The 17643-nt window shown below is 42.4% G+C and overlaps 1 protein-coding gene, 1 long non-coding RNA gene and 1 pseudogene across 2 annotated transcripts in view; 1 reads left to right on the forward strand and 2 right to left on the reverse strand.

Annotated features, from left to right (window-relative positions):
- The window catches only part of C6H1orf21 (chromosome 6 C1orf21 homolog), a 217946-nt gene that overhangs the window by 99235 nt on the left and 101068 nt on the right, over positions 1-17643 (reverse strand). Inside the window, exon 3 of the mRNA XM_061634049.1 lies at positions 13735-13829. Within this exon, the coding sequence (XP_061490033.1) occupies positions 13735-13829 (95 nt within the window). The remainder of the gene's footprint in view (positions 1-13734; positions 13830-17643) is intronic.
- LOC133386808 (uncharacterized) lies at positions 4252-10300 on the reverse strand. The gene is made up of 3 exons (XR_009763302.1): positions 10050-10300; positions 9563-9950; positions 4252-4312 (listed from the first exon to the last, which is right to left on the reverse strand). It is a non-coding gene; the product is annotated as an uncharacterized LOC133386808 (long non-coding RNA).
- Positions 15922-16030, forward strand: LOC133388164 (5S ribosomal RNA; annotated as a pseudogene).

Raw genomic sequence — 17643 nt, forward strand, 5'->3', positions numbered from 1 at the left:
AACACTGTGGTGGGATGGACAAAGAACCCTGGAGTGGAGAATAAAAGGCTTCCCCACTTCAGACCATCAAAAGCCTGCTAGCTGACATGATGTAAGAGAAAGAGGGTTACAAGATTGGGCTCTTGACTCCAATATGCCACCTCCTGACAAAGCAGAGAAGAGATGCCAACAGACTATTTCTCCCCTGCTGTTTTCTCCTTCCAACTCAATCTCCTCTGTGGTGATTGACCTGTTTTGTTGACAGCATCACCAACAGGGCCTTCAAAAGGTAAGTATCTCAATGCTTTATTGTTTGGCAGAAGGAGCAGTAGGTTCATTGCTAAACAAGAGAGTGCACAACTGCAATTACAGAAAAGACTGTTGGCTTACCATGAGTACAGCCCGGTTCACACAGTCCTGTCCCACCATACACAATCTTACTGAAAAAGTTTGCAGTGTGAACTAGCCCAAAGGGCCCTGTGACATCTTATACTATCAGATGCATTAAAAAAATAGGATGTATGTGTTAGTGTGTGTGTGTGCGCACCAAAATTCTACTAGCTGAGTATTTTGTGTCAGTGGCCTTTTCTGCCAGGGATGATGCAGTTGTAGCTGATGGGGACTGAAGTTCAACCCTCATGATTCCAGGTAGAAGGTGATGCTGCATCATTGTGAATACACTGCAATCATGTCCTCTAATTTTCAAAGAGTGTGGAAAAAGCAATGTTTGAGAAGGAGCCCCTGCCCCTGGAATGGTCATCACCTGCTACATCATCCTGCCCCACACAAAGTCAAGCTTTCGCCCCCTGGAGACCTTGATGAGCTGACAAGGAAGGAATTGAACACATTGGACTGAGTGAGGCCCCCTGATTAACGATCAGGGCAAGTAACCTTTTGCTTGGCCATCCCTAATGCAGAGGGACAAATACAGCACAACCAAGATAGAAAGTGCACAGATCTGACTATTAAGGATGACCAAAATACAAGAGACTACAGCTTCACAAGCAGAAGACACATGCAGGGCTTAGTCTGATCAGGTGTGAATGTCATATTTTACCACCTCAAAACCAAGAAATACACCAAGAACAGAAGCATTTTACAAATGGGTCAAGCAGAAATTTGAAATATCTGCAAGGTTGTTAATAAAGTTAATAAAACAGCAAGTGGTATAGCTGCAGCATGGCATGACACTAATGAGCTGAAAATTCTACTGGGTTGAAAGGTGACAAAATTTCCTTGTCTCTTTGACGACATCCATAAATCAGACATCAAGACCATCATACCTGTCAGGGGCCTATCCTTCATACATGCAAGGCATATTCCATATATGCTACATCCCTGAACTCATTTCTTTCACCCTCCCTCCCCTTCATTTTCACTTATCCAAGAAGCTAGGGGGAGTCTATATAGGGAGACACAGTCGCCTCACCTTCACAGTTCATAAGCCACTGCTTCTTCCCGCGCCCCCTTCAAAACATCATAAAGTTGTTACCTCAGGCCAATGCCCATTGCCCACGTACTACATTCAACAACTGAGAGCTGTATAGATCAGAGGCAAGCACTTTTCACTGTTAATGGCTTTGCCTTCCTACTTGATTGATTGGCTTGTAGCTATCAGCCACCACCATCTCTACCACTATAATGCATGCAATAACATTCAGTACATAAAAGGAAAAGCAACACTGTGTGGTCACATGATCATTCCATGAAAAAGAGCTGCCCAGCTGGAGGCCAGCTGCAAAGAACTCTGTGCTGCTGCAAGCAAGAGTCGGACGTTCCTAAAAGCTTTGAAGTTAGACCTTCTCAGACGCCTCATTAAAAGTACTAAAATTTTATTTGAGAAATTCTACCCACTCCCTGCCCCTTTTTAGAGTGATATTCATTTTGTTCCCACATCTCCTCAAATGGTCAAAATAAATGGTGTATGAAGGTTTGGCACAGCACTCAATTTCAGTGTGCCAATGTTGACCGTGTGCAGCCTATGAAAAACTAGACCATTCAGAAACCATCATGTCTAACAGTGTGAAGTGCTGGAGTTCCATGCATGGGTACATAGCTATGGGCTAGACAACTGCAGAATACATACTGCAATGCCATTAGATCCATCCACCATTTTGCCCCTTCCGGCATGCAGCTAGAAAAGGGTGTTAGGATATTGTTCAGCAAAAGCTACTACACCTGGTGTAAAAGAAACCTCTCTCTTTCCCACCCCCAATCCCGAGCCATTCTTTCTGCTACTAAACGGAAAAGTATAATAAGTAACACTGTCAGTTTGTGAAAAACATCATGTAAAAAATGATGAGAAATCTAGGCATATGGATCTCGGAGAATGTCAAAAGCAGCAGAAGCCTCAGTTCATAAACAGATGCTCATCACATTTTTTTCTTTTAAACAAATATATCTAAATTGGGGAGAATGAGATGCCCTAGTCACTCCTCATTCCTGGTCTTCCACTTTTCATAGTGTCTGTCTTTGCTCTCGCCTTTCGTTGACTGTTTTTCTCTACCAGATAATTCCCATTCATCAACACCTTATCAGAAAAAAGGATTAAATTGCCAATTCTGTTGCTCCAAAGAATAAAAGCTTATTTAGGTTATTGCAGCGTTCCCTATAGCAAGTAAAGGCAAGGCAACAGAGAGGACCAGGAGAACATCCTACTTGATACCATCAAGCCAGTTGAAGTGCCAGAATTCAGTTCTGCATGCGTTACTGCTCACAAGATAGCTTTTCACCTGTGTAGTTGAGAAATCTTTGGAAGAATCCTAAAATCCAAGGAACCAAAATTAATTCCTTAAAGAAAGGCCATAGAAACCAGCATAACTGCAGCCTCATCACAGCACATGGAACAGTGTGACTACTATGGAAATCAGCCTTTATCTTTCTAACACTTGTAGCAGCAGAGAAAACAAATTATTAGCAATTTCAGCTACAGCTCCTGAAAATGAGGGCTGAGGATTAGATCTTCAATTCACGTAAAAAAAAATGGATTAAAAGTATAAAATAAATTAAAACAAAATTTCAGGTTTTCAAAACGCAACCCAAACATTGTATTTATACTACAAATTCTATACAAGACTACATTTGTATAACTGCAATATTTGCATTTAAGGTTACAGTTCCAAGGTCCCAGTTTAAATAATAAAAGTGATGAAATGAAATAATAAAGCCAGAATATCATTTCTAAATTTATTCTAGCAGAAGAGATTAGCTGGCAACTGTTATTTAATACTACATCAGCCATCTTCATTTCTGCTCCGATCTGTTGCCCCTTTTCTTGAATTCTATACAGAAACTTGGTTCAGACATTAGGCTTTGCAGTAACTCTTTCTTATGATAAAGAATGTGTGCTGTGTCATGAATGACATTACACATGTGGGACTGAGCAATCAAGCTTACATTTTTATTTACGTGCAAAATTTGCTCAAATATGCATGATACTTTTCCCTCTTAAAAGTGGGTATGCACGATCATCTGGCTATGTATCATCTGTGTGCTGCTGTTGAGTACATGCTCCTGCAGCCCAGTCCCATGAGGACCATTACCTGAGGACCAAATGCCTAACCAGGCTGACATGTCACTAATTAGTATATACTTTTGTGATCCTAGCTGTTTAGAACAGGGATAGGGAACCCGTGGTCCTCCAGATGTTGTTGGAGTCCAGGTACTATGAGCCCCTGCCGGCAAGGCCATTAATAATAAGGGATGATAGGAATTGTAGTACCGCAACATTTGGAATGTCACAAGAGGTTTTCCATCTCTGGTCTAGAGCATGAGTCGAGCCACATTCTCCCACCAGTTTTTTTGTATGTGTGAGTGACACTAAGTCAAATACAAATATAACCCACAACTCATCTCCCAAACAAAGCCCAATTGCTGGATGAAGCTATCAAAAACAGACTGTTTAAACAGACCATTTAAATATACAGTATTTAATATACAGTAATACAAACAGCACACAACCAACCAATATAGCCTCAGTGGGAAAGGCAAATGCCAAATTACATGACTACACTATCAATCTCATTTTACCTCTCTCAGAGGTAACATTTTACATAGAAATGCCATTCTTACTCCAGTTAAGTCACTGCTATTTTGAATGTTAAACAGAATGTTATGGTGGTGTTTTTGTGAACTAAATGCATGGTTGTCAAGCTAAAACAATGAGTTCTTTCGGAAGTGAAGATTAACAGGTCTTTATAACCAGAGTACTGCCTTATTTACACCAATCTCATACCTGCATTTTTAAATATAGGAAAATACATCTTCAGCCAGGGTTCCGTTATCTCCTTCCAAAAGGTATTTTATGCACCAATGGAATTCTTGCCTTGCCTTACTAAAATGAAATCAAAGTGTCTTAGACACGTTAACACAACAATAAACCAACAACAACTAAAGGTTAAATACAAAAACCCACAACAGCAATAATTTAGGAGCAGTAGCATAAAGTTTCTTAAAAGCAATATCCTAAAAAAAAAGGCAGCTGGAATAAAAACATTTTTGCTGCCTGCTTAAAAGTGAGCTGCAACGGTGCTAGACTTACCTCCCTAGGGAGGCTGTTCCAAATTTGGGGCACGATAATATTCTTGGGTGTGTTCTCCAGATGTTATCATTTTTATATTAAGGTCTATATACTAATACTACTTCCTCCTCTACCATGTCTACTACAAGGACATGGTTTTAAAGTAACTCGGTCAGAGTAACTATAGACAGTATAATAAATATTTGAGCAGCTGTCAATATGTAGTTTTTCAGAACCCTGAGCTGTCCCCTTAAGTTTAAAATTCACAAATTCCTTTAAAACAAAATAAAAGCGTGCAAAAGCCATGCCAGCCATAGAAAATAAAAGTAAACCACAGATAAAAATCCTGTATAGTAGTGGGGGATTTATGTGTATGGCTAGATGCTCTGGACCTATTACCATGGCCTTAACAAGCACCCCATTCAAGGACAAGTCTGTCAATTTTATATTTGCCATTTCTCATTTTTTTTCTTATCTTAAATTCAGTTTGCTCCATGACCACATCACTTTGCAAACTTTTTTTTTTTTAAGTCTGCATGAAAATCCATACATACAACATAAGGCTTTGCAGACATAGGGCTTTGCAGACTTTCCCCTTCTAGCTATGAGTATACTGCAACAAGATTGCACCCACTGGCCCACTCACATAGGATCCTTCTTGCAAACAGAAACCCTAACTGGTCTACATGCACACAGCTCCTTTCACACCAAGTTGAACACGTGAGCCAAGAGGTGTGCAGACACTGGGGCATACATCAACAGGTACACGTGTGGGGAAAGGGACCGTACATACATGGTGCTATCAAATTCTAATTCTGTCTGTCTGTCTGTCTCTGTGTGTGTGTGTGTGTCTGTCTGGATGGCCACCAACAATTCCCCTCTCTAGAGTCTGCAAAGAAGAGCATTACCTGAGCTATTTGCCACAGTTAGCAATTCCTATTAAACATAATTACTCCTCAGCATCTTTGCTTTCACTTCTACACAATTTAACCTCAGTCTGTGTAAACAGCAATGATTTTTCAATTAAGTACGAAGAACATTAGAGTAGCCCTGCTGGGTCAGTTCAAAGGACCATCTACTTCACCATCTTGTCTCCCACAGAGGCCAGCCAGATTGTTCTTGGAAGCCCCCAAGCAGAGCATTTACTATATATTTTGGAAAGTTGTCTGTCTGTCCATCAGTTGTTTTTGCGTTTGGAGATATCTATCCACTCTTGAGATATAGTCACCAAACTTGACATAACAGTTCCTGATATACAGGAGTGGATTTTGGTCTATGTTTGGATACCGACATATGCCATTTTGAATCAAGATGGCAGACCAGGCCATTCTAAACTAGACACCTCTGAAGATATTTGGTGTGATGGTTCCTGAAATGGAGGAGCAAGTTTTGGTCTATATTTGGATACCATCAGACCAAGTTATGTACCAAAATGGTGGGATGAGCTTTTCAAAACTACACTGATTTTAAGCAAATTTGGCAGGAAACTAATAGGGCTGTGCACCAGATTTGGTCAAATCCCAAATAGAATCAAGCCAGTTCAGGCAGATTTGGGCTTCAACCAAGTCAGTCAAGATAGCCCTGGATCATCCCAGATCAGGTTGCCCAGAGTGATCTGGGACTGTTAGGGGTTGGGGCATTGGACAGGAAGGAGGCAGCTACTGCAAAGAGCAATTCAGGGCTGTTTCCAGGAAGACTTTCAAATAGCCCCACACTTAGCTGTGTGCACCACAGGGGAATACACATGTGCAGGGGAATACACACGTGCGGTTAAACTGAGCAGGACTGAAACCTCCGTTCACCAGCTGGCAAGCCCAGGATGCAATTCTGCTGGTGGAAGAAAACGTGCTACTCTCAAGGAATGCACTGGGGAAACAGACTCCAGAAAGACTGAAAATTGGGCGGCCAAGACTTCAGAGGTCACAAAGCCGGAACAGAAGATCTAACCCCAGTACCTGTGGGGTGGAAAGGAGGTGAGAAGAACCACTTACCACCCGCATGTTGGGCCAGCATGGGGGGGGGTGTCAATCGATCTCACACTGTTGGTTATGTCACCCCATGGTAATTATGACTGCTGATGCAGGAGCCAGTTTGGGAGGTGACGATGAATGAGGTGGGTCCAGTTCAGGCGTCTGCTTATCATAATGTAGTGGTGACAGCAGCAGCAAAAGCAACGGTAGCCAGATAAGCGGAGAGGGGAGGGCAAGGAGGCTTGGCATGGCAGCCAATCATGTGCAAAAGCACTGCAAGAGCAGCCCACCAAGGGTACAATATTGCTGGCTGCAGAGGTCTGCTTTGCCAGCCCTGGGGGAGGAGACACAGGATGGATCCTTGTCAGGTGTTTCCCAGGTCAGGTCAGGTCAGGTCAGGTCAGCGGCACCGTGTGAACAGCCTTAGAAACTAACAAATTACATTATCCATTTATTTATATTTTATATATAAATTTAAATTTTATTTATAAATATCAGTATTTGTCGGTTTCTAAGAATTCCTGAACAACACAGGGTACTTTACACTACTCTATTATATATTTTAGAATGTTGTTTGTTCACTATGCGTTCAGACACCTTTTAAGATGGCATAACCAAATTTTGCATTATGGTTCCTGAGATCAAGGTGCAGTTTTTTGTTTATGTTTTGACAAAGCTAGGTGTCATTTTGAATAAAGATGGCAGAGTGAACCTTTAAAAACTGCACTGCTTTTAAACCACCGCTTTTAAAACTGTACTGATTTTTGTTATTGTTTTGAATTCCGAGCAATGCTGATTATGAGACTCCTAATAATTTTATAAACTTATCATTTCTCTCCTCAGTAATTTCTTTTGTAAACTAAAAAGTCCCAGGTGCTTCAGCCTTTCCTCACAGGGAAAGCATTCTCATTCCTCGGGTAATATTTGTCACCCTGTTCTGCACCTTTTCCAGAACTGTACAAAGCATTTCATTCTTCTACTCCCCACTGCTGTTGTCAGGACATAATTTCTGCTTAAAAACAAATCTCCTAAAACAAAACTGCTAATTAGCATTGCAGCAATTTCCTCCTCCATCTAGATAAACTTAAATAAATAAATAAATAAATAAATAAAGACACCTATGGCCAGCATCTGCAAAGCATTTCCAGATCCAACAATAAATCCAGATCAACAAACAAGTCGCTCAAGGAATAAACCAAAAGTGTTATTAAACAACAATAAAAGCACTTACTAGTAGTTTTAGTCCATTCCCACTGCACATAAGCACATAAACACACACGCACATTCATATAGCTGAAAGAAGCAAAACCATATCTATTTCTTAAATCTTTTAAAAGGCAAGTTCTTAAATAACTGATAGCTTGGAACCTGCTTTATATTAGTTATTCTTAGTTTTAAGAGATCAAAACATTTTTAACAATGCCCCCAAACACTGACATTTATCTGATCAATCTTAATGTTTGCCAGTGTTCTAAAACAGAACTCTACACACCCTTTTCCTGGAAATTACAAATTAGCTAAGAAACCCAGAAGGAAACCTATACAGTTTTTTTTAGCTGTTTAGCAAAAGGAAACCTAAAAAAGTGTATCCAAAATATTTGTATGCTGCTTTTCTGGGAGAAGTGTGCCCAAAGAGGCTTACAACAATAATATTACAAGTATAAAATATTATTAAAACCAAGAATAAGACAAAATTCACAAAAATAAAAAGACTCAAAACTCCAAATCAGAAATATTGTTATGGCACAGGTCTCCCATTCAAGGATAGTCTTTTTAAAACTATAGCATTCCCTAGCCCACATAGCTAGCCTCAGTTCCTTCATGGACATTGAGGCATCTAACTCCCACCACTTCCAAATACAGAACTTGAGAGTTGGTCCTGAGCCATGTAGAGTCTTTGCACCAAGACTCTAAGCTAGCACCAAAACTGTCAACTTGGCCCAGTAGCAGACTGGCAGCCTGTGCAAATCCAACAAACAAGGTGTTATGTTTTGGCAGTAGTTTGTCCCCACAAGCAACCTAGTCATCATGTTCTGTACTAACTGCAGCCTTTAGACTGCTTCAAGGGTAACTCTACATAGAGTGCATTACAGTAATCCAGCCTTGAGGTTACCAAATGCAAACATAACTGTGGCCAAGCTATCCTGATCCAGAAATGGCCATAACTGTCTTATGAAGTGAAGCTAGTAAAATGTACTCTTAGCTCCCAAGGCCACCTATGCCTTCAGAGACACTGATCCAGGATCCACACAGCCTTCCCGATTCAGATGTTACAGAGAAATAGAGTTAGGTAAATCAGTGTGCTGATCATTGCTCCAGATCTCATAGTGGCCATTTAGATGTTAAATAGTATTTGAGACAATACAGTATCTTGCAGCACCCTATACCCTATATCTCTAGAGCCATGGAATCCAAAAAACACTTATCCAAGGCTATCTTTTGGAACCATCCCTAGAGACAAGTCAGGGACCACTGCAAAGCAGAGCACCTGACACCCATTTCCCATAGACAGTCCAGGAGGATACTATGGCTGATGGCATCAAAAACTGATGACATCAGGCAGGTGTAGCTGGGTGACACTCCCTGTCCCTTACTTGATAAAGATCATTCAGAGCAAACAAGGCTGATTCAGTCCAGAAACCTGGCCTGAACTTACTTACTTACTTATATACCGTCCCATAGCTGAAGCTCTCTGGGCGGTTTACAGCAACATAGATTACACAGATTGGAATGAGTCTAGATAATCAGTTTCCTTCAAGAATGCCTGCACCTGCACTGACATAACTCTCTTGTCCGAAAAGGGAATATTTGCAACTGGGTAGTTGTGTTTTTCATGAGTTGTCATACTATCATCCCTTTCAAGGTGCCAGGCAACACCCCCTCATGCAAAGATGTGTTCACCACACCCTGGACCCCCCAGCCATTCCCCCCCAGCTTCAATCAGCCATGAAGGGCATGTGTCAAGAGAACACATTGCTAGGTACTTAATAACAAGCACTTTGTCAGGATCAACAGGCTGCAAAAAACTGAAAATGATACCACCAAGCAAGGCTTGATGGAGCTTGGAAACCTCACTCGCAGGTGCATTACTTACTACACAGGTGAACGGCTTTGTCCTCAAAACGCATAGCAAGAAACTCACAGGGGGATTTGGATGTGTTACAGGTTCCATCAAACGATACAGATGTCAACAGCTGACAGACCACCTTGAAGAGCTCTGCTGGATCTGTTTTCACTGCTGCACAGTAGGCACAGTTATATGCTCTTGTCTTTGCCACCTTCACAGCATGTAGTATACCAGTGAGCCAAATATAGTCAACAACAACAGAGAGGGCACTCAGGAGCCATTGTACCGATGGCCTTCTGCATTTCATCATTCTACAGTGAGATGAGGGCCTTAACAGGATCCACCAGAAAATCCCCCGGAGTGTTCAGGAATCCATTAGTGTTCAGGGAAGTCTATCCTAACCAGTCACCAACCCCTGCAGGGGAAATTGGTACCATTAGCCCAAATGTCACAAGGGTCTGACCAAAACAATGTAATCATACCCCCCCCCCAATTTCCAGTCCACAAGCCTTACCACCAGAGCAAAGATCAAATCAAGAGTATGTCCTGCAGTATGTGACAGGCCAATGATCAGTCGAGACAACTCCATGGTTGCCATGGAGGTATTGAAGTCTTGAGCCATACCAGTGGAAGCACCCTCAGCATGGACACTAAAGTCCGAGGACAACACCATACTAAATACTGCCTCTGCCAGTTCAGTCAGGAAGGCCCCTGGGTGGTACAGCAGCAGCATCTCCAATCTGTCTCCTTGGCCTGGCACAGATGGATAGATCTGCTGGTGAGTAAGACAGAAGATTTATGGATCACAACGACACCCCCACCCCCCAGCCTTCCAGTCTGTGCTGGTGCTGCACCCAAGCAGGCAAAGCTGGGTAAGATGCACTCCTCCCAGCTCACCCACCTAGGTTTCAGTGATAAATAATAATGGATAAGCAACTTATTATTATGAACCAACATGGCATTCAATAACAGGACAGTCACAATGGAGGTGGTAAAACAGCCAAAAATTTGAGACTCCAGGGGAGACGTGGAAAGACAATGCAAGCACCTGGCATCCTGTCTCTTAAGATGGAATTCTCTCCCCGTCAGGTCGTACCTTTCCCGACTGAGATAGAAGGGCTGTCTCCATTTCCACCAAACCCAACATTTCTCAGACACATATTGAAAACACACACACATCAGCTACTCAATCATATACAATACCAATAAGTCTTCTGCCAATCAATATCAAGGGACATCAAGCTAGCAGACACCTACAGCATGTAGGTGGCCCACTCCCAAGTAAAACTCATCACTCCCTGCTATCTTCCACTCAGGGTGGGCATAGTTCCACTCCAGGGGCATGAAACTACTTCTCTTTCTCACCACTCCAGGCCACCTCCAGTCTCTCACCTTGGAAACGGTCTGGAGAAAACCCACAACAAACCCCAGAGGAAAAGCAAAGAAACCAATTTCAATCATTCAACTATGTCCTATAACATTAATTAAAGGGGGCCCTTGACCTTGTTGCACCATGAAGAAATGACCCAAAGAGAAGAACACCTTTGGTGTGTCTCCTTCGGAGCTGACCCCACCCTAGCCCTGCCAGTGACATAACCCTCCACCTACAGCAGGTCTGCCTTTTTTTTCTCCCCCTCCTAACACCAATCCAAGTTGTGCTAGTCTGGGAGTGTCCTGGTCAGCTGCAGCCACTCAGCCTGACGGAAAGCAGCCTCAGTGGGGCCTAATCCTGATGGTAAATGTCACTCAGATAGCCCAGCAACAATGGCCTCCTGGCAGATAGCTGCTTCTTTGAGGTGGTAAAGGGCCTGGTATCAATTCCCCCCCCGCCTTAGTTGCCTCCACTTACCTCTTGCTTGGACAAGCTCCCTCAAAGATAGTTGGACTCTCACTGCCAATCTTCACCTGCAATTTGCAGTCACAGGCAAGCGTTGGGTACCTTGATAACACAGGACACTTGGAAAGCCCAGCAGGCCTCGTTAGTGGTTCACATGTCCTGAGTGGGCAATTTAGAACATGTGACTCCAAGATCCTTTGCAGGTTTTCCATGACAGACAAGCTGATGTGGATATGGTTCGCTGACAGAAGAAAGCCTGAAAAGTACTTTCTTAAAGGATCACACATACTATTTTATTTATCGTTATCGCACAGGGCTTGATGTTCACATCAGCTTGTCTGTCATGGAAAACCTACTGGGCCAAGTTCAAGGTTCTGGTTTTGGTGTACAAAGCCCTATGCAGCTTGGGACCAGGATACCTGAAAAATCATTTTACCCCTTATATACCCTGTTGAACACTGTGCTCTGCAGGTGAGGGCCTCCTGCAGATGCCATCTTATCAGGAGGTCCGTTCTGCACAATATAGAAAGTGGACCTGTCATGTTGTGGCACCGATACTTTGGAATTCCCTCCCCTTAAATATTAGACAGGAACCATCTCTGTTATCTTTTTGGTGCCTACTGAAGACCTTCCTCTTTCAACAAGCCTTTTAAGTAGAGACCTAGTCTGTGTTGGAATTGCTCTCTAAGATGTTTTTAAAGATGTTTTGTTTTAGTATGTTTTAAAGTGTTTCTAATGTATCTATTTGCCACCCTGGGCTCCTTCTAGGAGGAAGGGCAGGATAAAATTTTAATTAATAAATAATAAAACCTGCAAAGGATCTTGGAGTCACATATTCTTACACATAGGTAGGGTGTCCCAGGAATTCACCCAAGCCTCGATATGAACCATGGGGATTTGGAAGACCAGTCTCTAAATGTGAGGCGAGTCTCTCAACTCCTAAACTTCCCCTCCCCACTCAGTTTGGACAGAAAGTCCAACATCATCTCTGTCACCCTTCCATTTCTCATGCCATCCCCATCACCCCGTTCCCTCAAAACACCTACTTCCTTTCCCTTGGCAGTAATATAGAAGAAGCAGAATGACAGAAGACTGAGGGGGGGGGAGAGGTTCCTTCTCATCTAAATGGCAGGATGTTGCATATTGGGGAAGGGTACATCTTTCACGGGAGCTTCTAATATTCAACTAGAAATTCTTTTAAAGATCCTTTTTGAGCCACTGGGGGAATATCTACACACCACAGACTTAAGCTGGTTCATCAATTTAAACCAGGGGATCCTGGAGAACTGTGGTTTCATGAGGGATCTCTAACCAAGAATTCCAAGCATCCAACTACAGTTCCCAGGATTCTTTTGGAGTAGCCATGACAGACTGGCATAAAGCCATGATAAATTCGTAGTAGAGATATATCCCAAGAAACAATTACCATGGAAAAACAAAAGGAAACAACATTGAAACTATATGCAAGAGGGTTCTTATTCAATGCTAAAAAAACAGTTCTGTCTAGAATGCTGAATTGTGCGGCTTGTATAAAATTATGCAAATTTGTATAATTTCCACAATTTTGTATAACTTATTCTAGTTTTTCTGTCCCCTGAGGAGGGGCAAAGAACAACAGTGGGCCCTTGAAGCTCCACTCCCAATCATGGGAAATCTATTTCAGCCACCTCTCTGGCTTCTGAGATTTCAGAAGACATTACCCACATCTCTTTGCAGCTACAAGGGCTAATAACTTGCTTTTTAAAAAGAAGTAAAATCCATGATGCTCAGGAAGCTGAATTCTGCACTCTTTCTGCTCTCCTGCAGAATTGTAGCATACATCAGAGCCCTAGCAATATGCAACTGAGGATAAAACAAGAGCACAAAACAAACTGCAAAGCTGGAAACAAGAAATTAACTCTACTAAACATTGATCCCTGCAAATTCTCAGTTGTAAGCACATTATATATCTTTAAGTGTCTGAGTTGGCACTCTTTAAAATTCAGGGTGGGAACACAGGGAGTAAATAATGACAGACATCTACTTAAAAGTAGGTAGTTTCCTTCTTGAAAGGCAGTAAATTCCTGTGTTGGTAACAGCTCCTTTGCGCACAAACACATTCATCATGAGCCAAACAGTATTATCATTTGCAAAGGGGCTGAATACAAATGCCGATTCTACTGGAGCACACTTCACACTATTAAGGGTGAGATAATTCATAAGGACAAGCAGGGGAAGGTAGCATTTTGCAGTTTCCCTCTGAGCTATAAATAGTTACACCATTCTCAAGAAAGCTCTTCAGCAGTACACTAAGTGTTCTACATACTTTATATTTCATTAGAGACATAGAGTTGTTTAATAAGTAATAATGTTCAACCCTTACCAAGTTTTCCTGGTTTCTGGCAGCTATTTTCTGATCTTCCTCTCCCCCATTTTTCATGTATTTGACTTCTTCCACAGGTTTGATCCTATACTCATCTGAGGATCAAGAGGGGGGAAAATACACACATGTAAGAACAGTTATAGAACTTGTAGAGTTTAGCAGATGGCTTAAAGAAATATCCCATGAACATTTCATAATTCCAAATAGACTCTTCTCTTGTGCCCTCCTTAACAGTTCTTGGAAGGAACAATTAAGCAAAACATGACTTAAGTACACAAGCCTCTTGAGAGCACTGTGAGAAGCCTTGAAGGACCATTTCGCAAATTATAATGGAATGAGTATATGTTATGGCTCTGTGCTGTGTATTCACTAAAACAGTTGAAGCCAATACGTATAAAGCCCTCCTCAGGCATTCTTAAAGCCTTCTCTGTGGAGGGGGTGTGTGCAGGGCTGTGTGTGCCACCCCCTTCCCGTCAACCTTCCCATACAGGAAGGTCTGAAAGGAATTGCAAGTGCATTCACAGCTGGACACACAGTCCCTCCCTGTGGCTGGCAACACTGATCATGCAGGTGTCCTCATTGCAGGGAAGACTGAAGGCATATTCAGCCAAATATACTAGTAACCTCCCTTTAGACCTTCCCTTCAATTCAGGATGGTCAAAAGTGGAAGGGATGGGGCCATTATGTGGGGCCCCATGCCCCTCCTTGGACAGAGTTTAACAATGACAGAAGAGGGCTATAGTGTGCCATGGAATCATAGAACAGTAGAGTTGGAAGGGGTCTACAAGGCCATGGAGTCCAACCCCCTGCTCAATCCAGGAATCCAACTTAAAGCATACCCGACAGGTGGCTGTCCAGCTGCCTCTTGAATGCCTCCAGTGTTGGAGAACCCATCACCTCCCTAGGTAATTGGTTCCATTGTCATACTGCTGTAACAGTTAGGAAGTTTTTCCTGGTGTTCAGCCGAAATCTGGCTTCCTGTAACTACAGCCATATCCTATTCCATGTCCTGCACTCTGGGATGATCAAGAAGAGATTCTGGCCCTCCTCTGTGGGACAATCTTTCAAGGACTTGAAGAAGGCTATCATATTTCCCCCTCAGTCTTCTCTTCTCAAGGCTAAACATGCCCAATTGTTTCAATGTCTCCTTATAAGGCTTTATTTCCAGTCCCCTGATCATCCTTGTTGCCCTCCTCTGAACCTGTTCCAGTTAGTCTCCATCCTTCTTAAAGTGCGGTGTCCAGAACTGGATGCAGTACTCAAGATGAGGCCTAACCAGTGCCGCATAGAGGGGAACTAGTACTTCACACGATTTGGAAGCTATACTTCTGTTAATGCAGTCTAAAAGAGCATTTGCCTTTTTTGCAGCCATATCGCACTGTTGGTTCATATTTAGTTTGTGATCAACAACAATCCCAAGATCCATCTCACGTGTAGTGATGTTGAGCCAAGTATCCCCTATCTTATAAACTGTGCATTTTATTTTTCCGAGATGTAGAACTTTGCACTTATTTCTGTTAAATTTCGTTCTGTTGTTTTCAGCCCAGTGCTCCAGTCTATCAAGATTACTTTGAATATTGTTTCTGTCTTCCAGGGTATTAGCTATCCCTCCCAAATGCTGCGTCATCTGCAAATTTGATAAGCATTCCCTGCACCTTTTCATCCAAATCATTAATAAAAATGTTGAATGAGAGGGAGGCAACACGACCATTATGTCCTCCAGAGGGGGCCCCAACCATAGGGCAAGGTGGAGATTTAAAAGGGTTCCATAAAAGGCAGCAGACTAAGAGACTGGTAGAATTTACCCTTGTTCAGCTCCTGCTCATTTCAATTAGGCTTGTGCAAGTGAACTACCTGATGGACTAAGCCCCATCTTAATAAATGGGAGAAGGCTGCTATTTATCTTAGAGTGGATCCAATGTTTTAAAACATGTACATGCTAAAACTGACAATTTAGGTGTATGGTGCATCCATTCATACTGCAATGAGTGACTCTGATAGACATTCTCACCAGAATCTGTTCATGTTAAACAAGTTGCTATAGAAAGCAACATGAGACATTGAAGCACTAAAGAAAAATGGACGATAATGATCAAACTCAATTGTTTTATAGAGCAAGAAAGTAGAATGAGAAATCATAACAACACAATATTAACTTCAGAATTATATTCCAGTACTGCTAGTATAAAATGAGGCCATACTACCCTGAACACGCCCGATCTCGGAAGCTAAGCAGGGTCAGGCCTGGTTAGTACTTGGATGGGAGATCACCTGGGAATACTGGGTGCCATAGGCTTATAGGAAGGCGATGGTAAATCACCTCTGAATACCTCTTACCATGAAAACCCTAAGAATATATCCAAAAAAGATTCATAGGGTCACTGTAAGTCGTAATCAACTTGAAAGCATATAACAACAACAAAGTATAAAATGAGATTATTGCAATGCCATTGATAAATACTTAGCACTTAACATTGCACTTCCATGCATTTCCAACTGCCTCAATAATCCTTACAACAACCTTGTAGGGCAGGCCAGCATCATTTCCATGTTACAGATGCGGCAGAAGGAGCTGACAGAGATGGGAGAATATCCTTCATTCATACTGCATTAGATTTTACACGTTAAAAACTTACTATCCTTCAAGGTTCAAACTAGTAATAAATATTCCACAACAGTTGGCATAATCAACACAACCAAACAGTTAAAATAACGTCAGGCCTATTCCGGGCTTAGACCTCCTCCTGGCAGCCCTCAGGAGGTGTTTGAAAATTTGAGAGCAGCTGCCCAGAATTCCTCTCTAGGTACTCACAATCCTATCTAATATTTAGAAGATACGCAGTGAAGAGAATGCTCTTGGAGGACTACAGAAGTGACAGCAGAGAGGGACAAGGATAGCAGCCTAAGAAGGGAATTTGGGAGAGAAGGAGCACAGATGCTCCTCCATGTAAACTACTACCCATGTGCTTTGGAATTTGGCTGCACAGTCACCTTTCCTACATCTTTATTTGTTTACTGCTTCCTTAATTTTTAAGAAGTATGCACTCCTTTTCCATTTAACACCTACAGTGGCAGACAGTTTAAATTTAGTTGAGGTAGACATATGAACTGATCTAGTTCTGAACCAGGGGCCTAGTTTCAAAAGCCCTCTGGAAACTATTCAGTGTTTTGAAATCAGCTATGCTAACTAGGGCCTTGGAAGAGAAATTATCAGAAATATAAGCTTCTAATGAGACAATTGTATTTGTGTAGCAGAGCATTTTATTTCCTTTGCTCCCTCTACTCAGGAGTTTTGCCAAAAGTTCAAATCAAGTAAATTAGACTTGGATGAGAAGGATCCCCCCCCCAAAAGACATTAACAAGTTGGCTGCCAAAATTAAGCTAAACACAACTGAAAACCTCTAATGGGCTTTTTAAAGTGTTTTTTAAAAATGTGTTTTTAAATTTGTATATTTGTTTTTAATGTTTTTAACTGGTGTAAACTGCCCAGAGAGCTTCAGCTATGGGGCGGTATACAAATACAATAAACAAATAAATGATTACTGATTTTACATATGCATGCGTGCCATCAACAAAGATGGCAGTGGAGGCTTCATCCCTTTAGGGAAATCGTGTCCGCCATCTTAGTTAATGGCAATGGTAAAAGACAGGTAACAGGTAGGTGGGGGTGGGGGTGCCCGCATGCATGCCGGGGCACAGGGCAAGCTGATGCCCAATGGCCCCAACATGCCTGGAGCCAGCCCGGCAACGTGGAGCCTGTCAACGGGCTGCCCAATGGCACCGAGTGGGGAAGCCCTGCCGCCGCCGATGCCTCCAGAGCGCAGAGCCCCACAGGCAGCCTGAGAGGCCGAAGCACAGCAGACGGGACCGGCAGCCCGGAGATGTCCCCCTTGGCGGCGGCCAGCCACC

The sequence above is a fragment of the Rhineura floridana genome, chromosome 6 (genome assembly GCF_030035675.1).
Source record: "Rhineura floridana isolate rRhiFlo1 chromosome 6, rRhiFlo1.hap2, whole genome shotgun sequence".
Taxonomy (NCBI): domain Eukaryota; kingdom Metazoa; phylum Chordata; class Lepidosauria; order Squamata; family Rhineuridae; genus Rhineura; species Rhineura floridana.